Raw genomic sequence first — 26,471 nt, forward strand, 5'->3', positions numbered from 1 at the left:
CACATTGGTTTATACCCATGTCATAATGTTGTATTTCTCCCATTTTCCCATCCACAGAGATTAGTTTTCTTTTTACTGTTCTTTTGTTGAATGTTATCCTTAACTGATACGTATATAGAGAAGGTTAGTAGGCAAAATATGAATATACAGTGTGATTTTGTCTGAATATTTTCCAAATTAATGCAATCAAATTTTAATAGAAAGATTCAAACAGTGTTCAGTGTAAGTAAAATTTTACTTTAGAAATTTTTGATTTGGGGCTGGGAGTTTGGCGTAGTGTTAGAGTGCTTGCCTAGCAGGTATAAAGACCCAGGTTCGATTCTTCGGTACTACATACATAGAAAAAAAAAGTCAGAAGTGGTGTGGTGCTGAGGGTCAAGTGGTAAAGCTCTAGCATTGAGAAAGTCCAAGGACAGTGCTCAGGCCCTGAGTTCAAGCCCAGGACTAGAAAAAAAATAAATTTTTGATTTGAAGTAAGTGGAGACTATTCAAGGGCACATGATTTACAGTGAGTCGCAAATAAAGAAGAACATTCAAGTTGAAATCAAAACTGAACACATGATTTGTAAATCATAAAGGTCAAGGAAAACAGAAAAAAATAGTCCAAATTATAAAAACCCTACAAACAGACCAACAAGACATGTCATTTAATTGCTGCTTTTGATGCCAAGATGGTTCTTCTAAATGTTTCTCTGTTAAAGAATCCATTCCTGTAATTATAGAACTTTATGGTGCACTGATTATTAATTCATTCATCCATTCAACCAATTATATTCTTATTACTTACTGAGCACTTTGTAAGACATTGAGGACAGAGATGAATATTCAAGTTTCCTAATGCTCAGGAATTAATAGTTGAGGAAAGAAATCAGCCACATATCACTAAACAAGTTACCACTTAGTACTAGATAGAAACAAGTACTTGAAAAGCAAAGATGAGGGAATGAGCATTTCCTCTATCTCAAGATATAGGATGTAGTGATTCAGTTGCAAGCCATTCCAAAAGGCTTTAGGGATGAGGTAGGATATCGTGAGTTCCAGAATTTCTTTTTTCTTTCTTTTTTCTTTCTTTCTTTTTTCTTTCTTTCTTTCTTTCTTTCTTTCTTTCTTTCTTTCTTTCTTTCTTTCTTTCTTTCTTTTTTTGTGGGTCATGGGGCTTGAACTCTGGGCCCAGGCTCTGTCCCTGAGTTCCTCAGCTCAGGACTACCACCCTACCCCTGGGCTTGGACATTGCCCTTGAGCTCTTCTTCAGCTCTAGGCTACCGCCCTACCTCTGGAGCCATAGCCCCACTTCTTGTTTTCTAGAGGTTAATTGGAGATAAGAGTCTCAGGGTCTTTAGTGTCTGGGCTGGCTTTGAACCTCGATCCCCAGATCTCAGCCTCCTGAGTAGCTAGGATTACAGGCATGAGCTATAATTCCAATTCCAATTTTTAATTCCAATGTATAGAGGAGTTACAGTAATATTCACTAGATAGAGGGTGCGTTACTTCTCATACATTGATATCCCTTCTTATGTTTTTGTCCCCATTTCCTTCCCCCCACCCTCTCCCCTCATTTTTCCTCTCCTATTTCAACTAAACAAGAAAACATTTATATAATATACCAGGTGACAAAGTGGAATACTGTAACAATATGAGATTAACCAAAGGGCAACACAAGAGAAGAAAAAAAAACATAAAGAGTAACAGTCACTTATAATTAAGCTCTTGATTCCATGTCCTGGAGGTCCATTCATTTGGCCTCATCCTATATGGCCTTATGTATCTAGGCTTTGAGCTATGGTAATCCTCTGCTAGGAGAGTTTTAGATGTGTACTAATTATTACAGATGAGGGAAACCATTGAGCTTATGTTCCTTTGGGTCTGGCTTACTTCACTTAATATGATTTTTTTCCAGGTCTTTCCATTTCTTTACAAATGGTGCAATGTCATTCTTTCTGATTCCGTGCCTTGCTTTTTTAATTTTGAATTTCTTTCTTTCTTGCTTTCTTTCCCTTTTTCTTTCTTTTTTTGTCATGAGATTTGAACTCGGGACCTTGTACTTATTAGGTAGATGCTCTACCACTTAAAATGTGTCCCTTTAAAATTTTTTTTTCATTATTTTTCAGAAAGGATCTTGCTTTCCCCCCTGACTTGAATGGACTCTGATCCTCTTATTTGTGCTTCCTGTATAGCTGTAATGACATATCTTTGTCACTGTGGCCAGGTTTTTATTGGTTGAGAATGAACTTTTTGTTTGGGCTATCCTTGTACCATGACCATGATATCAGCCTTGCTTGTTGCTAGGATTATAAGTGTGAGAAATTATACCAAGTTCCAGCTTGATTTTTGAGACTCAAACTCACAGACATTTTGCCAAGGCTAGCTTTGAACTGTGATGGTCCCAATCTCAGCTCCCCAGTATTTGGGATTCCTGTGCATCACCATATCCAGTAGAGATTACTAGACTTTTCCTTTTGGCTGTGATACTTGAATGGCCAAAATGCTGGAGAGTCAAGATATTCATTTCCTGTTTTTGAAATAGAGAATTTGAGATAATGAAATAGAAAGAAAAAAAAACAGAATAAAGGAGACTAATCAGAAAGACATTGCAAGTTCAAGCATAAGACAATAACTACTAAATAGTATTGCCATAGGAACAGAGAAAGTAGAAACAGCATAAATTTTTATTGAAAAGGTACAATAAAGTAATACTCCTATTAATATTTCCTTGCAAGAGAGGGCTCCCTAGTTGAAGTTCAATTATACTAAACCTCCTAGCATTATGGTAAGTGCTCATCACTATGTGTTTCAGATAACCGCAATATTGTGTTAGCTGTTGTATCCTTGGTGGATCACATCCATCAGCACGTGCTGATATAGGCACTCAGAAGATTAACTCACTAGGTTAGGCCTTTTTGTCATCACTACTGGTAACAGGCAAATACTGGCACTTTTACATGATAGTAAAACAAAACACATCCTAGCATTTAAGGAAAGAAAAGCACAGCAACCTTGTTCTGTAAAAAAGACTGTTTTTCACACACTCATTCACACACATAGACAAAAGGAAACTAATCATGGCCCTCCCATTCTCAGCTTCTCAAGTAGCTAGGATTACAGGTATGAGCCACTGGTATCTAGCTTAGAAGACTTTTGGTATATTAGCAATGATAGCTTCTATGTAACAGTATCTACTGAGACATTAAGATAAATGATATCTTGCTTAAACTCTGGAAAACACTTGAATATGAATACTTCCCCTAAGACAGTCATCAATTTGACTTTCGAATTCTAACACATTACAAAAGAGCTCACTAGTTTAAAAGGTATCATTCACCCTAATTCATAAGACTCTCTATGTGTTATTGACACACTATGTAACCACTATGTGCTATTGACATAGTTTAGTGAAACTTTCTATCTGTAGGTGTGTAGTTATTGTTCCTGCTAGGTACAGGTGGTTGACACATATAATACTAGATACTTAGGAACCTGAGATTCAGAGGATCACAGTTCAAAACCCAACAATGCAAGTCTTGAGTCTCCATTTCCACAAAAAGCAAAATAAAGCAAGTCTGAAGGCATGGCCCAAGTGACAGGGGACCAGCCAAGCAATCAGACTGAGTAAGTCAGAGACCCCTGAGTTCTAAGCCTAGTATTGCCATTAAAAAAGTAAGAAAAGAAAGAAAATTCGTAGGAGACTTGAATCTAAGAACAACAAAAACAAAAGAATTAAATCATAAAAACTCGTGCTAAGTATGATTCAAAGGGAAAAAATGAACTGCAGTGAAAGCCAATTTGAGCTGGAAAGACTTGCACTCTTAAGTAATGTGTAGCCACTTATGAAGTTGTCTGATTACATATGTTTTTAAAACTTCTGTCAGCACAATCTAGTGCCACATGCAAAATATAGCACTCATGAACATGGTGGAGTAAATTCTTTGATCCAGTCCAGGAACTAGAAAGCTTTTTCTTATTAGACTTCCAGCTTGTAAGTGACAATACCTACGAGCCCTTAAGTTTCAGAATCTGTGGGAGAAAAACAGATTTCCCAGGTCGAATGCAGGCTGTTACTGTCTAAGTTGAGAATGCTTTGGAAGCAGCTCCCCAAAGCCTGTGATTCACTAACTTGGACATTAACACCTTTAAGGGAAAACAACAAAAAACCCCAACAAACTGGCACTAGCCTGTAAACACTTTCAGATCTCTGAAGAATGAGAAATGTCAGGAAGTACCAAAAAGTAGAAGATATGAGAGAGTATTGGTTTAGTTTAGCGCTGCAGAAAGCAGTGACATTTCCCCCTCATTGGAAAGTTCCCATCTCCAAAGTGCAAAAATAGTTCCTTTCAAACCTGCAGCATTTGTTCTTCCTCGGAAGACGTCATCATATGCTTTCCACTGGGGCTTGAGCTGGTAAGCGTGGATGAATACCACAAACACCACCACCAGGCACATTAAAGGGACCAGAGCTGCAGTGAACAGAGCTGCATAGATGTTTGGGATGAAGCATCTGAAACAGAGCATGGGAGAGAAGACAACTCAGAGATATCCAGAATATGTATCTCTTAGGAAATTCAGAAAGCTTCAAGAAGTGATGACCAAAATATTTAAGAATTGCACACTGTGCATTCAGTACCACACCTCCAACCAGTATCTTTAGGTCTATTTCCTAACCTTTTCAACTTTCTTTAAAATAAGGATTATGACATTATTTCAACAAAAGTTAGCTGTGAAGATGAATGAATTCACTAAAGCTCCTAAGAGCACAGCACTCTCTGTCTCTGTCTCTGTCTCTGTCCCTGTCTCTGTCTCTGTCTCTGTCTCTGTCCCTGTCTCTGTCTCTGTCTCTGTCTCTGTCTCATGTACATCTAATGTTCTTTGGAAGGGATAGCTATATCTGGCTTATGTTTCAAATCAGTTGGTGGATTATGGAAGGCAAAGACCAACATCTCTCTCTATTTTCTCCCTCTATCAAAATTCAAATCAAGAAAACTATCAGCCATTGAGGGATAGTCATGGGTGGATGATGGAAGTCAGTGTACTGTCAAGGCTGGACAGGCCTGAATAGGCCTCTAATGGCCTTGCTGACTCCTCAGGTCAAAGGGCAAGGACCATGGCTGCTCAGATTAGAAAGCAGATCAGAAAGCATTTCTTCTCTGTGTTTTGCTAGCCCTTACTTCTATGTCTAAACCTCCCCTGAAAAGCATGTAAGAGAACCTGTCCTCTAACTGCAAAGTTGAGGGCTCTCGGGCTCCCTGTCATCTCCATAGCGTTGGCTTTTGAGTATGTGTGTGTGTTTTGTCATTTCTTGACGACACATTTCCATGAGAACCTTTTATTCTCTTGAAAATGAAGACACATTTCCATTTAGAAGCTCTGCTCCACAATTGTTTTTTGTCATCCCTGGAGTTTACAAGGAATAACAGGGTCACATTATTTATGTATGCATAAGTATGTATGTCTGTAAATATGTCTGTGTATGTGCACACATTTCTATCAAGCTAAAACTATGAGAAAAAATGTTTCAGAGATATAGCTGGAAATTCTCACTCATGGGACACAATGTCATCAGGTTATGTAGATAGAATCTCACACACACATAAATCTCAAAATAGCAGACTATGATAGGTTGTCATTACCTAAAACTGTACTTTGTAGACGTGTATTCTCATAAAGTTTACCACATTCACCACACTTCCTACAAGTTGTAAGACCATGCTGTTCGCTTTTTTTCTTTTGAGAGCTCATCTGGACGAATAGCCCTGTTTGGCCTTTCAAGTATTCTTTATGTCATTTTCTCTTAAGACAGGGTTTGATTATATCTCTAGCTAGGGTGACCTTAAATTAGCATTCCTCCATCCTCCTGCCTCAATTTAAATCTTTTGATTGCAAAAAAAAATCAGAATAGATTTTGTCTGAGAAGGGGGAACTTTAAGGGAGAGAAAAACACAAATGGAGAAAGGGTAGGTAGAAACAGTCAAAATATTCAATGCACATAAGCAAAACTGGAACCAGATAACTTGAGGGGATGGTGGGGTTGGAAGAGATACATGGGAGAGAATGATGGAATGGTAGACAATGATTAAGATGTATTGCACTCATAAATTGACATGTTGAAACAGAACCTTTTGTACAACTACTGAAGAGATAATTTTTTAAAAAAATCTTGACAGTAAGGAATGCCTATCTTCTACTTTTTAACGGTCTTTCTATTTTTGATACATAGTATCGGTAAAGCAACATTACAATGTAGTTCTGAAGAAAACTCATGAATCTCAAGTATCACCTGTTCAGAAAACAAAAGACTCCAAAATGTAACTGGGAAAATATTCATTCTTGAAATCTGATTAAATAGAGCTTCAACTGTGTATTTAACTACAGGTACATTAAAAACCTTAACCAGTTGTCACTCTAATAAATATCCCTGGCTAAAAGTATTCCTTGTGTAAATAAGACACATTTTAAGAGATATTTTTTAAGGTCCTCTGCACCCTCAAAGAGTTGCCAGAATGATACATTTCCTGGCTTCAGAATTGAATTTGGCTGACACAAAGACTGCATCCTCTGTGTGTTCATCTCTAACAGAGTTAAAACTAATTTTTTTCTAGACAAAAACCTGTGATTAAATAAAGCAGGCAGACATTAATGGCTTTGCTGTTCAACATGATCCTTTACTAAAATTGGTAAACACACTGCTGCTGCTCATTATTTTGTACATGGGCTTTAAATGATGACTTATTATTATTATTAATTTGCATGATGGATTCACTGACATAAATTGGCATAAAAGTGTATAGACAAATCCAGACACTGATGAAAGGACAGGTTTCACTGCCATATATATGCACACACATATATATACATATGTATAAATACCTCTGTATACATATATACATATATACATACACATATGTATATGTTACATTATATATATATATATATATGGTCTTGAAAACACCATAACAATTCAGTTTGGGTATAATTATAGAAACTATTATAAGCTGTTCTTTCTCTAAGGCCCTGTAATAATGCAGGGCCTTCCTGCTGCCCACATTCCAACTGTCGGCTCTGAGCAAAATCTCCCTAGGCTGTATGTACCAAGATTTAGGGATGGGGGACCTACAACACTTTTAAAACACTCACACTCCCAAGTGAGGTAATGCTATCAGGTTACCTGCCCACCCTCCACTCAAGTACAAATAGCAGACACAACTCACTAATGCTTTCCAGCCCTCTGAAAAGCAGGTGGAATCAGCTACACCATCACACATGCCCAAATTAAAACTCGTATTCCTTCCTGTTTTCAATTTTCATCCAGCTCTTCTTTATAACTCATAGGTATGATTCTCATTTCTCCACAATATTTTTTGAACTGGGATATCTACTGGTGCATTTAAAAAGTTGCCGTAGAAAGTACTGCAGATAAACAAACTGTAGTCTACCCTTTAAAAATAAATAGTCTTACAGATTAGAATTTCTATTAGTCTAACCAAGTCAGAGTTTGATCTGTTTGAGGGTGAGATCACATGAACATGGGGCCGGGGCGGGGGGGGGCATTGGGAAACTGCGAATCTCATGTTAAGAGCAGTCTGGGAACACATCTGTGGAAACACTGAATGTAAGAATAAGCAGACTGGACACAGTGCACACGCCAGGGCTGTGGAAGTAGTTGAATAACGTGCTGGCAGCTATTCCTTTAAGAATCCATCTGGCAATAAGAGAGACAAAGGGCATGCAGAATTTCTTTCTTCAAAAGGGTGAGGGAAGAATGAATATTCCTTAGAATAAGCAGCTCCTCCAACTTCAAAGGAAATTTCTCTTTCTGAGTGGTGGACACTTTTGGGGTTTTGCAATCATTTGCCGCTCTTCGCTGTTTTCTTTGAAACTTTCAGAGGTGTCGCCCTCCCCCTCTCTCTCCGCTTATTATTGCCCACAGATGATCCAAAAGTTTCAAAATCTTGTCAGGACTTCATTCTATTTTTAGCCAGAGGAAAGAAGTAAATAGTGTTTCATTACTTTCAGATTTCCTTCTCCCACATCCTCCCTGCAAACATTCAGGAGCCTTGAGGTCACTTTCTAATTCAGGAAGATGATACCTTTCCTCAGTAGCACTTTAAACTTATAGAAATGTTTCCCCTCACATATACTAGTGGGGATTTTATTCCAAGTTATGTAGGTGACTTGGAGACATCACCATTTCTTTATTCTGGTAGAATAGTAACCTAAGAGTCACCTCAGAAACCAAGGCATCTGTGAGAGACATGACCTCCACTGAGAACCACTGACAATACTGGGACAGAAGCAAGGAACTCACTGTACATGACACTGTGAATTGAGCCCATTGAAATGATATTTTCAAGAACAAATTGATCGTGGAAAATTGAAAGACTTGCAAAATCCAGGTAGATGACATCTGGGTGACATCTGGCTACATAGGTAATGACAAATGATGTAGGTAATGGTAGAGGAGTCAGTGTTTGTTTCCAAGGTAAGTACTTCTTTGTAAGTACTTCTCAGAAAGTCAGTGAGGCCCACAGGCTCAAGTGCCAACATGCCTTGGAGCAGATCTCTGTAGAACTTCTTTAATGACGGTGTCTACACCAAATACTACATTATGTGTTTCCATCAACGTTTTCTTCTGCAGATATGAATGCGTTTTTATCTTATTTTACATATAATTATAGTCACTTGTATATTTACATATGTGTATATGCATGTATATCCTGATTCTTCCAAAATGACAGGAAAGAAAAAAATATTTTGGAGACCTTAATTTTTTTAAATACATTTATGAAGGCTCAAAATAAATGGGAAATAACAGTTTGAATTTAACAGCTGCAAAGTAAGAAATTATATTCTTTTTAATCTTTCTGTTTCACTGTGTGAAAAGAAGAGACATATTCCATCCATATACCAGTCCTGGGACTTGAACTCAGGGCCTGAGCACGGTCCTCGGGCTTTTCTCAGGGTTAGCTCTCTACTACATGAGACACAGCACCACTTCCGGTGCTGGTGATACTGAGGAATCAAACCTTGGTCTTCGGGCATGTTAGCCAAGTGCTCTACCACTAGTTCCCAGAACTGGCAAACAAAAAAAAAAAAAAAAAAAAAAAAAAAAAAAAAGGCTTACCTCTGACTTTTCTCTTGAAAATATGACTTAAAAGTTGTTAGTTGAACTGAAGTAAAGTTCACAACAAATGGCCACACTGGGTTAAATACATAATAAATATATAGCAGATAGGTTGACAGGGACAAAGAAGGGAAAAAGGGATTAGGAAGAGAGGTCTGATGCTTGCAATGTCCCATAAGACACATAGTAGCTTTGCTTTCCAGCTACTAATGCCAGGTTCTCTGAAATCCCCATCTATCCCTCATTTCTTGTGTTTTGAGTGCCTTTGTCTTAATTCCATAGCCACCTTCCTTGATTCCTGTCTTTTAACTTGAAATTTGTGAGCAACAGAAAGGCCATCCATAAAACAAGATTAGTGAATAAGCACTAAAGAGAGAGGGGAGAATGCATGATTATTCATTTGAAGACATAGCAGGCAGGAAGATCTGGAGAAAGAAGCGAGCCTGAGCTACATAGCAAGACATTGTCTTAAAATATAATCAATAAAAAAAACCCACTCCCAAATAAATAGAAAATATTGTTCTTGAAGATGCAATATTGTACTAGTTTGTTTTTAAACTCACTTTTGGTTGAAATTAGAACTGTCTAACTCTTTCCATTGACAACTACCGCTGAAACAAAAAGACCAAACAAGAAGACTGGAGTTGATTTATAAAGACTTAAAATAAAATATAATCCTATGCTTACATTATTTATAAATATTAAGGAAAAATATGGATATACCAGAACAAAACTGCTTCAATGAATAAAAAAGCAAATAGTTGACTTCATTGAATATTAACTTACATAAATTTTGAAATCCACCAACAGTATATTAGGTTGCTTTCTGTCGACATCCTCACCAGCATCGATCACCATTTGTTTTCTTAATGTATGTTTTTCCCTTATGCATGGAAGCTAGATTTAGTAAATACATTTGTGTAAATACATTAATGGTATGCAAATGTATGTAAATATATTAACTGAAATATGGCAGATCCAAGGGAGAACTCAAATAGTGTAATTCCTTAGAAAGGTAAAGTGAAAGCTTAGTAAAATAAAACATCAGGGAGTGGGTAATCAAAAGGGATGGGGTGGGTTGAAGGGGAAAGGAGTGGACAGATGAACAAGAGAAGAGCAGAGAACACAGTGAAAAATCCAATGTATATTTTACAAAACTCAGGAGAGTGAAGGAAGGGGTGCATAAAGGAGGCATGGGTAAGAATATTGAAAGGGATGACACTAATAAAGATGCATTGTATTTATAAACTGCTTTCTTAAATGGTGGTTTCTTTGTACAACTACTTAAAGATTAAGAAAGAGAAAATAGTTTTGATTATAAAAATGTAATTTAGAGATAGTTGCTGAAAGTCTGAAATCCATGACATTCCGAGTGACTTTTTTTTTCCCCTTCAGAAACTCAAATTTGAGCAGCATGTTCCCTTAACAACTTGATAATAGTTGATGAACTCAGTGCTTGCCAACTTCCTTCCAGGTAGGTTCCCATGAATGAAGCTTTCTGCAGAATTCATCAGAAAAAGGTCAAGCTGACTTATTTTTTTTTTGTCTGTGTTCTCTCATAAAGCTAAGTTGTTTAGTACTGGAAAATGTCATTCTGCTAGAGTGTTCAAAAATGTACTGCCTTTTCCTCTTGCTTCTCAGGCCTCTGTATAGATGGTAGAACATTTTCTTCTAACTAAACATCACATCCTCTTGTATTTGAGGAAAGCTAAAGGTCTTTATAATTTTATATAAAAACAGATTGGAGCCAGGCATGGTGGCTCACGTCTGTAATCCTAGCTGCACTGGAGGCTGAGATCTGAAGATCAAGCTTCAAAGCCAGCCCGGGCACAAAAGGACCTGAGACTTTTATCTCCAATTAACCTTTAGAAAATGGGAAGTGATGTTTGGCTCAAGGGTAGGACGGGAGCCTTGAGATGAAGAGCTCAGGGACAATGCCTAGGCCCAAGGGTAGGGTGGTAGCCTTGAGCTGAAGATCACACGGGCAGCACCCAGGCCGAGTTCAAGCTTCATGACTCACAAGAAAAAAAAAAAAGATTGGTAGAGGTAGGCATGAGACCACAAGTCTAATGTTCAAAATGTAATAATGTTGCTTACATGACTCTATACATTCACTTCCTCTTTACCCCATACCTTACTGGCAGCACCATTGGACAAAGAGGTGCCAAGAAAGGCTGTCAAGAAAGCAGCTTTGCGTGAGAGCAAACACTCTATGCAAGCAGGATGAAGTAGTTTCCAATCTCAGGTTAATGTTACAAATGCATCTATTTGAAAAATATAAAACTTTTTATATAGGTGCAAATTGTGTTCTTTTTGCATTGAATTTGTGATATCAGTGAAGTAAAAATACTTACGAGCAGCATAATAGAAATGGAGGGCCACATAATACGTTAGCATGAATGTTATTTCCTTTTTCCTGTGAATCATGATCAGCATTAGAAATGATACTTCCGAAATACTTGTAGAAGTGTTTGGAAGGCTTGTGTGTGCTTCTTTTCTAGCCCATGAGAAACGTGAGAAAGCAAGTAAAGGTTTGTGCTTATGAGAATGGTACTGTGGGCCCCTCTGTTGAAGAGGCTGAGATTTGAGTAGTAAAATTGACATGGCAATGATAAGGATTTCTCAAAAGGAAAATATTTCCTAGTAGGATAATTCAACTTTTGATTCTTTATTATATTTTATGAGTCCTAATCACATTATACTGCCCTGGAAATTAGGTTCATAGGTGTCCCTGCCTTACTCCTGCTTCAGTTCCTGTGAAGGGAACACTCAGTCACCCTTACAAGTTACAATTGTGTAAATTTTACAGCACAATGCACATGATATAACTGAATAATGACTAGTACATTGTTCATTGAAGCTAGTTATGTTCTCATTCCACTCCGCATACTTCCTTGAATGGCAGTGCAATTTGAATCATAAAATCTGGAAATAGCTGGGTAACTTTCAACAGCAGACAAAACAGGAGAAGCGAGTTGCTGGGGCTGTGTGTCAATCATTTTAAGGCTGTTATCTCTATCTGCAGATAATACATTTGTGTCTCAACCATCGCTCGGCTCTGTTGGAGACCCCTGTTGAAGTTTAAAAGGTTACTTTTATCCACAGAATCGTATAACTTTATGGTGTAAAATGGTGTCTCAATTCATGAGCATATTATGTAATGATCAATCAGGTTGATTACAACATCCTTCATTCTACATATGAGAAAGGATGGGTTATACTTTCAGTGTCTCTGAGCATCACTGTATGTGGAAGATTGGTGGTGGTTTGGGGAAATGGCAGAATATTGAAGAGTTGAAGAATCCTGTAGGCTATTGTGAACATGTAATAGTTCTCATGTGATTGCTTGAGTTCTTCAGAAAGGGTTGTTATAAAAGGGTCAAGACTGCCCTTGCCCAATTCTTTCCACTGCATGGTTCAGGATGGAATGTTTCTGCTTCTCTTTCCAGTTCTGCTCTTGCCATGTTACAAGATGAGGCAGCCATGGACAGTCTTCACATTAGAAACCACGTTGCTACATGGTGTGGACTTTGGGTCCACAGAATTGATAGCTGAATAAACCTTTTTCTTCATAAGTAATCAGTTTCTGGTTTACTATAGTGATGGAAAACTGATTGTGTGTGTGTGTGTGTGTGTGTGTGTGTGTCCCCGTGTGTATGTATGTGTAATTTTCTTGTGGTGGGAGCTTTCAAAAAGCATCTCATCTGGCCATTTAGAAGCATTCAAACTATTATTACTGTTATTGTTATTATTATTATTTATTTTATTTTTTGCCAGTCCTGGGCTTGGGAGCAGGGCCTGAGCACTGCCCTTGGACTTTCTCAAGGTTAGCACTCTACCACTTGAGCCTCACCTCCACTTCCGGCTTTTTGCTATGTATATGGTACTGAGGAATCGAACCTGGGTCTTCATGCATGCTAGGCAAGCACTCTACCACTAGGCCAAACTCCCAACCCCAAACTATTATTTTCAACTATAGTCATACTGTGTATGAGAATATCAGTTTTCTTCCTGTCTACTTACAATTTCGGTGCCATTAATCTACCTCTTTTTTGTCTCTTTTATTCTTCTGTCCCCAGTCACTATTCTACTCATTACTTCATAAGATTAATTTATTTTTTTACATTTTTTCATGAGGGAGATCATATTATGTTTATTTTTCTTTCTTTCCTATATTTTTTATTGTAATTAATACAAGGGTTACATTATATTCACCAGATAGAAGGTGCATTACTTTCACAAACACTGATACCCTTTCTCATGTTTTTGTTCCCATTTCTCTCCCCCTACCCCCATGCCTCATCGTGTTTTCCCCCCTTCCCTATCTTATTTCAAATAACCAGATAAACCTATATACAATATATCAGATTATGTTTGTTTTTCTGTGTCTGGATGATTTTGTTTAACATAATGTCCTCCAGGTTTATATATATTGCCACTGATATCAAGATTTCAGTCTATGTGTACTTTCATATATTAATATATATTACATATGTAAGGATGAGTGGATAAAGAAAATTAAATTATAAATATTGTATACATATAGTATATTCACAAATATAAACAAAACACCCTATTTCCACACATATATGTAATATATATGAGCATGTGATACATGAATATTTATATTATAGTACACATAATATACTATATTATGTTATAATCATATATAAAATATATACATATATAATACATATATACAAACATGTATGTGTATATACATACAATAATATGCAATTATATATCATGTGTATATGATCTATAATTATATATTGGTATATACATATACATGTATATATATAATTTAATTTTCCCTATGAATTCATGCTTTGTTGGACATGTAGGCTGAAGCTAAATCTTACCTATTGTGAACAATGAAATAAAAACAGAAATGCAGGTGTTTCTTCAGTTATCCTGATTCATTTTCTTTGGGTGTATATTCAGAACTTGGGATTGGTAGACCATATGGCGATTCTACTTGTTTAGCTTCTACTTGTGGGGGGATTTCTATTCTGATCTCCATAATGATAGTAATTTACACTTCTACCAATGTGTTGTACAGGTTTCCTTCCTTCTACAGCATCTCCATCATGCATTTCTTAGCTATTTGACAGTAGCCAATCTAAACAAGTTGAAATAGTATCTTATTGTAGTTTTAATAGTTTTCAATCAAAATGGCCATAGGATATCCTATAGGATATAATTTGGAGAGAAGGATGGGTAAGTCTGAAGCCTTTGCTAATAGATGAAGATAGCCCTGCTTCCAAAAAATATTGCTAAGTATGAAGTGTCTAGGGCTGGAATATCTGAACAGTCCAAACAATGTTCAGAATATTTGAATGATCACTATTGGCTTTGTGATTTGGACCAACATTTACCTTCTCTGCTCCTGTCTCATCCTCCAAAATCTGATGGGATAAAGGATCAGTGTGACCAAACTATCACTAAGGGCACTGGGTGAGGGAGCAAACATTGCCAAATAACGTAACTATGTCCCTATTAACGACATAGTAAAAAATGAAAATTAAAGGGGATAAGGTCCCCTTTAATGTTTTTTGATTGAATTTATATTTGAAAATGCTAACAACACAGTGGGTTACAGTTACATAACTCAGGCAAAGGCAAAGAGTACATACCTTTTGGTTAATGTTACCCCTTTCCTCTCTCTCTCTGTTTTTCCCTTCCATCTCCATCCACAAAGTGTATAGTTCATTTTCAAGCACAGAGTCCAGTGACCATCATTGCTGCATTTGTTTAGCCTTTGTCCCTCCATTTCTATGCCCCTTTAAGTGTCTCTGTATGTGAACATCCACCCAGAAGAGGCTCTCTGGCCCCTTGAATGACAGCAACAGACACTTATCTTTTTTGCTGTCAGATGAGCAGCTCCTTTTTCCTGGCTGTTGTGAGTACTTCATAGTCACCCTGAAGAAATCCCCCTTCAGCTTCAAGGACTACTGCCATCATGGCTACTTCTGAAGCCACAACTTCTTCCTCAGGGTGCTCTACTCTAGTCATGACTGCTCGAGCATACTTGTGCCAGCTTTAGAGGCTTTACTCTGGTAAGATGAATCTCAAGTTTGATGAACTATAGACTACATTGCTCAATCTGAGCTATTCTTGCTCAGGATGGGACAGAAAGCACCTTGCCAGTGACATGAGACTTGTGACTGGTGCATATGTAAAGCTTTTGATTGGTGTAACTGGAAGCTATACGCACGAAGGCTGAAACTAGAAGACTGCAATCCAAACACAAGCATGTCATACTTATCAGTAACTTTACTGGAAGGCTCTACTCAGTCTTGTTGGGTTTGTCTGGAAGGTTTCTCCCCTGTACTTGTGATTGCAACATTAGGTCAAACAAGGGCTTTCCTCAAAAGATCTTTTACCTCCATGTGGGCTTTTTGTTTGTTTGTCTTTCATGAGTAAAAGCAGGCTGAGATGATAGAAGCAGGCTAAGTGGATTGCTCAAAGAGTAGACAAAATTCTGGGGCTGCCAGCCCAGGAAGTAGCAGAGAAAAGAGAGGAATTAGTTTAGACGGCTTCTGAGAACTACGGTCTCTGATACCTGAAGCTCAGAGTTTTAACTTTAGGAGGCAGCTGAGGACCGATGCTCTAAGGTGCAATAAGCCTCTACTTCTAAAGCTTAGAGCTGTATATCTGTAGCTTTCAAGGCTTACAGCTATAAGCATGTGGAGTCAGAAACCTTCTGTAAGCCAGTGGCACTTGTATCATCCATGCTAAGAGAGATAACTTTTTTTTTTTCTCCTCATCTTTTTTTTTATTGTAATTAGTAAAAGGGTTACATGATATTTCCCAGATAGAAGGTGCAATAATTCACATACATTGATACCCTTTCACATGTCTTGGTACCCATTTCCCTCCCCCCCACACCCCCCACCCATCTTGGTTTTCCCCCCTTCCCTATCAAATTTCAAATAACCAAATACAAATAAATTCAATATATTAGATAACAAAGTAAAATACTATAACAATATGAGATACCCAAGGGACAGCAAAGGAGATGAGAGACAACATAGTACATTAAGGACAACAATCATTCGTTATATGGCTTTTGTTTCAATATCCTGGAGGTCCTTTCAATTAGCTTCATACTATATGGCCTTATGTATCAAGATTTTGCTCTATTGCAGATCTATGCTAGTAGAGCCCAAGGTTTCTACTGATTATGATGAATGAGGGAAACCATTGAGCCTAAGTTCCTTCGAGTCTGGCTTACTTCACTTAATATGATTTTTCCTAAGTCTTTCCATTTCCTAACAAATGGGGCAATGTCATTCTTTCTGACAGCAGCATAGAATTCCATTGTGTACAAATACCACAACTTGTTGATCCACTCATCAACTGAGGGACATCTAGGTTGGTTCCATATCTTTGCTATGGTGAATAGTGCTGCAATGAACCTTGTTGTGCTAGTGGATTTAGTATGCCCTAGATTCAGGATGGTTGGGTAAATGCCAAGTAGTGGAATTGCTGGGTCATAGGGGAGTTCTATGTTTAGCCTTTTGAGGCACTGCCACACTGCTTTCCATAGTGGTTGAATGAGTTTGCACTCCCACCAACAGTGTAGTAGTGATCCCTCCTGGCCACATCCCCTCCAGCATCTGTTATTATTCCTTTTCCTGATCCTGGCCATTCTAACTGGAGTGAGGTGGAATTTTAGCGTTGTTTTGATTTGCATTTCTTTTATGACCAGAGATGTTGAGCATTTCTTCATGTGTCTATAGGCCATTTTTGTTTCTTCTTCAGAGAAGACTCTCTTTAAGTCTTTGGCCCATTTTTTAATGGGATGGTTGTTTCTTTGGAGATTAGTTTTGGAGTGATTCAATTTTTTGAGTTGTAGCTATATTTTAGATATGAGGCCTTTGTCCGTTGTTTGGTTGGTGAAGATCTTCTCCCACTCTGTAAGCTTCCTAATTAATTTACTAGCTATGTCCTTTGCCATACAAAAGCTCCGCAGTTTAATGCAGTCCCACTTATCCAGCCTTTCTCTGATTTGTTGTGATTCTTGGTCCTTATTAAGAAAGTTTCCACCTGTGCCAAGGAGGCCTAGTGTATCTCCTATTCCTTCCTGTAAAGTTTTCAGTGTGTCAGCTTTTACCTCGAGGTCTTTGATCCATTTGGAGTTAATTCTAGTGCAAGGTGACAAAGAAAGATCCATCTTTAGTTTTCTGCAGGTGCTTAACCAGTTCTGCCAGCACAACTTGTTGAAGAGGCTGTCTTTCTTCCATTCTATTTTTTTTGGCTCCCTTGTCAAAGATTAGGTGGCCATAGTTTGTGGTTTAGTATCTGGGTCCTTAGGTTCTATTCCACTGGTCTTCAGGCCTGTTCTTGTGCCAGTACCAAGCTGTTTTGAGAATTATAGTTCTGTAGTAGAGTCTAAAGTTTGAAATTGAAATTCCTCCAGCGCTGTTCTTTCTGCTAAGAAGTGTTTTTGCTATACGGGGTCTTTTATTATTCCATATGAAATTTTGAATTGCCTCTTCTATTAAGAGAGATAACTTCTATGCCACCCGTGATTTTTATCTGCACAGAGGGAGAGAGTCCCCCACCAGCCAACTCTGACAGAAAGAATGATGCAAACCTCACAGGAATGAAGTGAGACTCCAATGAATCAGTTCAGGTGAAGATGTGAAAATAAAGCTGTAGCTACTTGGTAAAAGGTAAATATGACTTATCATCATTATTATTTATGACTAGACTAGACTTCAATACATTTTTGTTTGTTTGTTTGTCTTTTATGGGGCTAGAACTCTAGGCCTGGGTGCTCTTCAGCTGAAGGCTACAGCTCTACCATGTTGAGCCCCAGAGCCCTTCTGGTTTTCTAGTGGTCAATTGGAAATAAGAGCCTCGCATACTATCATGCCTGGGCTGGCTTTAAACCTCAATTGTCAGATCTCAGCCTCCTTAGTAGCTAGGATTACAGGCATGAGCCACTGGCACCTGGCTTTAGACATCAATACTTTTATATCTTTAGTGGACTTACTCTATATTGAAAGAAAATGAATATGTGAAGCAGTGTAGACATGAAATGTAGCTATATTTCTACAGAGAAATGTGGTGAACAATATGAGTTTACTGAAAAAGAAATTTTTCAATTGAAGTAGTTAGGGCAGACTTTTTGGAAGAGGTATACATACCTAAATTCCTTAGCACCAGCACATGTCTCATGTGACTCAGCAAAGCTACTAAGATTATCTGCCTCTGTTCACATCTCCTCCAGGAAAAGGAAAAAAAAAAGAAAGGAAAACACAAAATACTTTCCCTTCTCTGCTTTCCCCTGTGATTAATGTGCGTTTTTCTGCAAAACCAGTGTTGAAACTTAGTGGTTAGAGTGCTAGCCTTAAGCACAAAAACTCAGAGATAGCACACAGATCCTGAGCTCAAACTCTAAGGCAAGCACCCATAATGATCCATAAAACACCACCAAAAAAACAAAAAACAATTGGTACCAACAATGGAAGCAAAAATTATCACAGACTTTTAGAACTAGAAGAGAGCAGAACGGTTATCTTGATCTCCCTCTTGCTTTATGGGTGAAAACATTAAGACACAGGGACCCCCGATGCCTGTCATTGCCTGGCTTCCAAAGCTGGACTCCAAAGCAAAAGTATGAAAAGTTAGACTTGATGGAGAACTAACCTAAAAGGTTTTCAGGAATCATATTCTTTTGATTAACCTAAAATACTTTTGTAGTGTTCTGATTTATGTTTTATTTTACTTCAATGATGAATTCTTAGAGGTTAGATGGATAGGTTATAATAAGACATTAAACATTGTCCTGTTCTTCCCCTACATCTCAGTCCTTTTCTTCCTCTTTCTCCTCCTCTTCTTGATTCTACTTCTTCCTTCCTTTATTTCAGTTGTACTGCTTTGAACTCAGGGCCTTGTGGCCCCTAGACACTTATACTACATAATGCCAAATATACTAGGCTACCTAGTGATAACTGAAAGCTTACCTACATGATGCATTAAACATTTCTGCAGATCAGGGCTGGGAGTTTGGCCTAGTGGTAGAGTGCTTGCCTAGCAAGCACAAAGACCCATATTTGATTCCTCAATACCACATACATAGAAAAAAGCCAGAAGTGGTTCTGTGGGTCAAGTGGTAGAGCCCTAGCCTTGAGAAAGTCCAAGGACAGTGCTCAGGCCCTGAGCTCAAGTCCAGGACTGGCAAAAAAAAATTTGCAGATCAAAAACTCATAGGAAATAGTTCATTTAATCCATTAGCCACAGGACAAAGACAAAAGGAAACAGCAAGGTACTCCCACTGATCCATCTCTCTCAAGTTTCCTCCTGCTGATGCTCTTCCCTTAAAAAGAAAAACAAGTTTGGTTTCAGCAGAAGAGTATTTTATCATAAGGAATTTAATCTTGTCAACAGGATGTTCCTGTTATTTTCAAGTCCAACAACAGGATTTCAGGACAGCCCAGTGAAATGCAAAGAATCCAGTGGAGCACTGGTTGTGCATGAGTGAGAAAACCCAAGTCATCAGAAACCTCCTTTGGAAATAATGAAGTTACCTCATTTTGAACTTCCTGTATGGCTTTACATTTTAAGAAAGTGTTGTGATCTAAATCATCAATGAAAAGAAATTTGGCCTAAAGTTCTTAATAACAGTCAAATGTTTTAACCATAGAACTTCCATTTATGATGTTCTACTAGCTTCTTAACGTACTTGAACTCTGAAGATCATTTCTCTGACAATGGAGCCGCTTTGCTACAAATTGTAATTGGGCTTTCATATGTGTACCTCCCCACATTTCATATGAAAACTTTCATCCCTAAGGTGATGGTAGGGTTAGGGCTTTGGGAAGTGAATGGGTCTTAAGGGCAAAGCATTCATAAATGCTTTATTCCAGACACTCCAGAGGGCTGCTTCCCCCACGCCCCCCCAACAACATGTCAGATTATAGCACCGACAGGATTCCTTCCTTCCTTCCTTCCTTCCTTCCTTCCTTCCTTCCTTCCTTCTCTCTTCCTTTCTTTCCTCTCTCTCTCTCTCTCTCTCTCTTTATTTCATTTTAATGTACAGAGGGATTACAGTTATAGAAGGTGCATTATTTCTCACACACATACTCTCGCTCATGTTTTTGTCCTCATTTCCCTTCCCTCTCCCTCCCCTAAACTATTTTCTCTTCCTATTTCAAATAAACAAATAAACCTATATAATATACAAGGTAACAAAGATACTGTAACAATATGAGATTAACCAAAGGGCAACATAAGAGAAGAGGAAAAAAAGACATAGTACATTAAGAACAATTAAGCTCTTGTTTCCACGTCCTTGAGGTCCATTAATTTAGTTTCATCCTATATGGCCTTATGTATCTAGGTTTTGAGCTATTGTAATCCTCTGCTAGGAGAGTCCTAGGTTTGTACTAATTATTACAAATGAGGGAAACCATTGAGCCTATGTTCCTTTGGGTCTGGCTTACTTCACTTAATATGATTTTTTCCCAAGTCTTTCCATTTCCTTACAAATGGGGTGATGTCGTTCTTTCTGATGGCAACACAGAATTCCCTTGTGTATAAATACCACATCTTGTTGATCCACCCATCAACTGAGGGGTATCTGGGTTCCCTATCTTTATTATGGTAAATACTGCTGCAATGAACATCGCTGTCCTTGTTTCTGGACCATTGAGTAAATGCCAAGTAGTGGAATTGCCAGGTCATAGGGGAGCTCTATGTTTAGTCTTTGGAGGAACTGCCATACTGATTTCCATAGTGGTTGAACGAGTTTGCACTCCCACCAACAGTGTAGTAGTGATCCCTCCTGGCCACATCCCTGCCAGCTTCTGTTGTTATTGGATCGCTTGATCATGGCTATTTTAACTAGAGTGAGGTGGAATCTCAAAGTTGTTTTGCTTTTCATTTCTTTCATGACCAGAGATGTTGAGCATTTCTTCATGTGTCTATAGGCCATTTTTATTTCTTCTTCAGAGAAGTCTCTCTTTAAGTCTTTGGGCCATCTTTTAATTGGATGGTTGTTTCTTTGGAGATTAGTTTTGGAGTGATTCAATTTTTTTAGCTGTTGATATATTTTAGATATCTGGCCTTTGTCTGTTGTATGGTTAGTGAAGATCTTCTCCCACTGTGTGGACTTTCTATTTAGCTTGATAGCTATGTCCTTTTCAATGCAGAAGCTCTGCAGTTTAGTGCAGTCCCACTTATCCAAACTTTCTTTGATTTGTTGTGTTTCTGGGTCTTTATTAAGAAATTTTTGACCTGTGCCAAGGAGGACTAGTGTATCTCCTATTCCTTCTTGTAAAGATTTTAGGGTGTCTGCTTTTACTTTGAGGTCTTTGATCCATTTTGAATTAATCCTGGTGCAAGGTGCCATAGAAGGATCCAACATTAGCTTTCTGCAGGTGCTTACCCAGTTCTGCCAGCACTTTTCTATTTTTTTGGCTCCCTTAGCAAAGATTAGGTGGCCATAGGTCTGTGGTTTAATATCTGGGTCCTCAGTTCTATTCCATTGGTCTTCAGGCCTGTTCTTGTGCCAGTACCAAGCTGTTTTGATAATTATAGCTCTGTAATAGAGTCTAAAGTTTGGTATTGAAATTTCTCCTGTGCTGTTCTTTCTGCTAAGGATTATTTTTGCTATATGGGGTCTTTTATTATTCCATATGAAATTTTGGATTGATTCTTCTATTTCCTTAAAGAATGACATTGGGTTATTGATGGGTATTGCATTGAATTTGTACATAACCCTTGGCAAGATTGCCATTTTTATGATGTAATTCTTCCAATCCAGGAGCATGGGAAGATTTTTCCATTTCTTCAGTTCTGCTTTAATTTTCCTTTTTCAGGTTTTTGAAGTTTTCATCATAAAGGTCCTTTACATTCTTAGTTAATTCCTAAGTACTTTATTTTCTTTGAGGCTATTGCAAAGGGAGTTGCTTTCCTGATTACCGCCTTGATCCTCTTGTTGTTGGTATACAGGAAGGCAGTTGTTTTTTGAGGGTTAATTTTGTACGCTATTACCTTACCAAAGTTTCTAATCAGCTCAAGCAGCTTGGGAGTGGAGTCTATACGGGTCTTTAAATACAGAATCATGCCATCTGCAAAGAGGGAAAGTTTCACTTCCTCTTTCCTTATTTGGATCACCTTTATGCTTGCTTCTTGCCTTATTGCTCTGGCTAGGAATTCTAATACTATGTTAAAGAGGAATGGAAAGAGTGGGCATCCTTGTCTCGTTCCTGATTTTAGAGAAAATGGCTTTAGGTTGTCACCATTAAGTATAATGCTAGCTGTGGGTTTGTGATACACAGCCTTTATTGTACTGTGGAATGTTCCATGGATTCCTAATTTCTCCAGAGCTTTTAGCATAAAGGGGTGTTGGATCTTGTCAAATGCCTTTTCTGCATCTATTGAAACAATCATGTGATCCTTGTCCTTGCTCCTGTTGATGTGATAAATTATATTAATTGACTTACATATATTGAACCAACTTTGCATCCTTGTGATGAATCTTGTTTGATTATACTGTATAATTTTTATTGCTCTTTTTCTCTCTTTCTCTTTCTTTCTTTTCTTTCTCTCTCTTCTTCCTTCCTTTCTTCCTTTCCCTCCCTCCCTCCCTCTTTCTTTGTTTCTTTTCTTTCTTCCTTTTGCCAGTTGTGAGGCTTAAACTCAGAACCAGGGCATTGTCTCTGAGCTTCTCTGTGCTCAAGGCAACTGATCTACCGCTTGAGCCACAACACTACTTCCAGACTTTTCTGTTTATGTGGTACTGAGGAACTCATCCAGAACACCATGTATGCTAGGCAAGTACTCTACCACTAAGCCACATTACCAGCCCTAAGACGGGATATCTATAACCCAAGAAGGGGGCCTTTAGCCCACACCTGATCTGTTAGAGCCTTGACCTTGGAATTCCCAGCCTCACAACTGTGAGAAGTAAATATTTGTGGCATAAGCCTGGTTTATGAATTTTATCACAGTAGTTTAAATCACCAAGGACAGGTTCCCCTTCAAAAGGATTTCAGTCTGTGTGCAGTACTAACTGTACCCTCATGATGTTTTCCTCCCTTTTATTTTGTCTTTAGCAAAGAGATATTGGATCTTCCCTTGTGTATTTATTATTTACAGAAACAACTAAAGTTTAAGTGATGCCCCTAAAAATGATTTTAAGTATTTTATAGAGATCATATACTCAACAGAAAAATAAATTGCAAATGAGAAAAGTGTGGCAAAACAAAACAAAAAATCAAAAACAATGAACTGGAAAGGAGTCAGGAGTGGGTGGGACATATGGTCAATTTAGTTCATTCTCTTTGGCACCTGTGTAAGCTACTGTATTCAGGGAAGGTGTATGATGAAATCATATTTGCCAAGAATACAATAAAATAAAATCAAGAAAGACATCTGTTACTTTAACAATCTGATAAGAAAATGAATTTGTCAGCTTTGGACAAGCCCTTTTTCCTTTTCCCAGTCCCAACAGCAAAGAAATAGTAATGCTCAGAAATTTCTCATTTTTTGTTTCCTGTTGGTTCAGGAATCATCTGTGCTCTTATAAAAGGGAAACAGGGCTTAAGATTTTCAGGAAGATAATGTAATTATGATTAATCTTTGTTCCTCTGGAGCCATAAAACTTTCAAGGCCAGGAATTAGTATATTTGCCATGATTGTGGGTAAAGGGGGGAAACAGGGAGAAAAACTAATAAATAAAAAACATAGTCTAGATAGATCTAAAGATACAAGGACTATGCCTTTTGCTAAGTTTAGAAAAACAACCTAGAGTGAAAGACGCATCACTTTGTAATCCTTCTAAGCTAGTCTTTGTGAGGGAGAATCATAGAAGACCAGGAGGGCTATCAGATAAGAATTTCAAAAGAACCTCAGGCAATCTAAAAATCACAGCTTCATCCGGAAGGAAACAGTTGCTGAACCAATGCTCCCTTCTTAAGGCCCTTCAACGCAACAAAAATGACAAGACATGAACTACAGATCAAAGCTGAGTAGAGAAGCCTTGGGAATTGCAATAGGGTAAGAATAACTCATCATCCTGTGAAAAAATTCCAGCTCCTTTTGTTGTCCTGCAACATATTATATACTAGCAATTTAAGAAAGACTGAATATTGGACAAAAGCAGCGAACTGAAGAATTGCAATAAAGCAACACTTCTGAAGCATAAATTCTGAAAGAGGTCTTTGCTATCACTTTCCCTTATATTTTATTCTAATATTTTCATAGAAATTTTCTATAGACTGTAACTGTAACTTGACTTAAAATGCTTTTTAACAAGACACAAGACATTTAAAAAGCTAGATTTAAAAACCAGACTAGCCTGACAGCCCAGAGTAATAACGATTCAGATAATCTTGTAAAGAAACACAGCATAGATTTTTCTTCTTCAATCCTATGTCAAACACAGTGAAGAAAATACTACAATCGATTTAGCAAATGCTATTGCAAGAAAATTTTGGAGACTTATTCCAAACTGCATCCGCGTTAAGAGAAATATCCCAGAAAACTACAATCACCAGGCTATTGCCTAAGCTAAAATCAGATGTGTTATTTTTATTCAGTCATTTTTGTATTGAAACAGATGTTCATTTTTGTCTTTGCCTCAGATAAATACATATATGTATTTACAGACTACTACCTATGGCATTCCTTGATTAATTTTAAGAAAGGAAAAGCAAAGCGTTTATTGTAAAATTTGGATAAAAATCTACCAAATACATATTTCCCAGGTACTATTCAAATAAAGTTACTGGGACTATTCAACCTACAATTAGGTAACATTCTCAGGAGTAAGCCAGGCATGGTAGTATGAGCCTGGAAGCCTAGCTCTGCAGCAGATTGAAGAGGGAACGTAACTTCACCGGAAAGTTCAAAGGTAGCCCCTGTCACATAAGAAAACACTACCTCCTAAGAAATAACAAAAATACACACAAAAACAAAACAATGTTTTTTTTAAAAAAGCCTCAGAAAACTAGCTAAAGACAAAACCAACACTAGGAAAATAGAAAATTTTCCTGAACCAGACAGAAAATAAATTAATAGAATCAGAATAGAATCCTTAGCATTACATAGCTCTGTAATTATGAAAGCCAAGATGCCAAATACATCTTTCAAAAATTGAGTCTATTTAAGTTATGCATATAACCGTTGCTGCCATATATATGGATTAAATTTATACACTTAAAAGTAAACTTTGGCATTTCTGGTTACCACCTGTCACTTTTCAGGAATTTTGTATTCTATCTTGTGTTATATGTGCTAGTTACATTTTCCTTACAATCATTTTCATAATCCAGAAGGTGAGCATTATCATCCTTGTCTCATCTAATGAATTTCTAAGAGTTCTTATTCTAGGCCACAAGATGTTTGAGGCAATTGGGCGAGATTAATAAAACTCAAAGTAATGAAACATCTCTTTAACTTAGCCTCGGCCTTGATACACATTATCATAAGGACTTCATAAAATCAAACTTCCTTTTAAACCATATCTGGAATCTTATACTTGAAAGTCAGATAATAGGATAAGAGTCAAATCAACCAACAAACGCTGCACTGATGGACCTGATCTTAAAACAGGAAATAAAGAAGGCAGTTCTTTATAAAGTGCTAGTTGTTGCTAATGTCATGTGAGTGGTCACAGAGTTCTGAATAATCTTCGATTTAGAATTCCAGTTGAAACTTGAGATTTGCTAAGACCCAATCAGTGAACTAGACCACAGATGTCACTTCCACATCAGGGAAAGTTGAACCAGATTATATTCTTGCCAAAAGGCTGCTGTTTCAAACACATGGATGCCATCTCTGAAAGGGCAAGACAACACCCAAGGAGTACCCCAACTAATTATGAAAGCATTTTCCCACTTATTTCTCAGGCCTAAAAACAATCCTTGTTACCTTAAAGACCCCAGACTGTTTAATCGCATATAGTTTCAGTATCTGACTTTTTATCTGGTATATTATACATACATTTATTTGTTTATTTGAAACAGGAAAGGGAAGGGGGAAAACAATGATTTGGAGGGAGTGGGAGGAGGAAAAGGGAACAAAAAAATGAGAAGGGTTGTCGATGTATGCGAAGTAATATACCTTGTAGCTGGCGAATATAACTGTAACCCCTCTATACATTACAATATATATTTTGTAAAAAGACCCAGATTGATAGACCTAATTATTTTCCCAGTTCTTTCCTTTCTTTCTTTCTTTCTTTCTTTCTTTCTTTCTTTCTTTCTTTCTTTCTTTCTTTCTTCCTTCCTTCCTTCCTTCCTTCCTTCCTTCCTTCCTCCCTTCCTTCCTTTCTTTCTCTCTTTCTTTCTTCTTCTTCTTTTTTTTTTTGTGTGTGTGCCAGGTCTGGGGCTTGAATTCA

At 37.6% G+C, this 26,471-nt stretch overlaps 1 protein-coding gene across 1 annotated transcript in view; it reads right to left on the reverse strand.

The window, feature by feature from the left end:
• The window catches only part of Adgrv1 (adhesion G protein-coupled receptor V1), a 440,726-nt gene that overhangs the window by 71,056 nt on the left and 343,199 nt on the right, over positions 1–26,471 (reverse strand). Inside the window, exon 86 of the mRNA XM_090331049.1 lies at positions 4,335–4,492. Coding sequence (XP_090187175.1) covers positions 4,335–4,492 — 158 coding nt within the window. The remainder of the gene's footprint in view (positions 1–4,334; positions 4,493–26,471) is intronic.

Source organism: Megascapheus bottae, chromosome 4 (assembly GCF_031878675.1).
Source record: "Megascapheus bottae isolate mThoBot1 chromosome 4, mThoBot2.hap1, whole genome shotgun sequence".
NCBI lineage: Eukaryota > Metazoa > Chordata > Mammalia > Rodentia > Geomyidae > Megascapheus > Megascapheus bottae.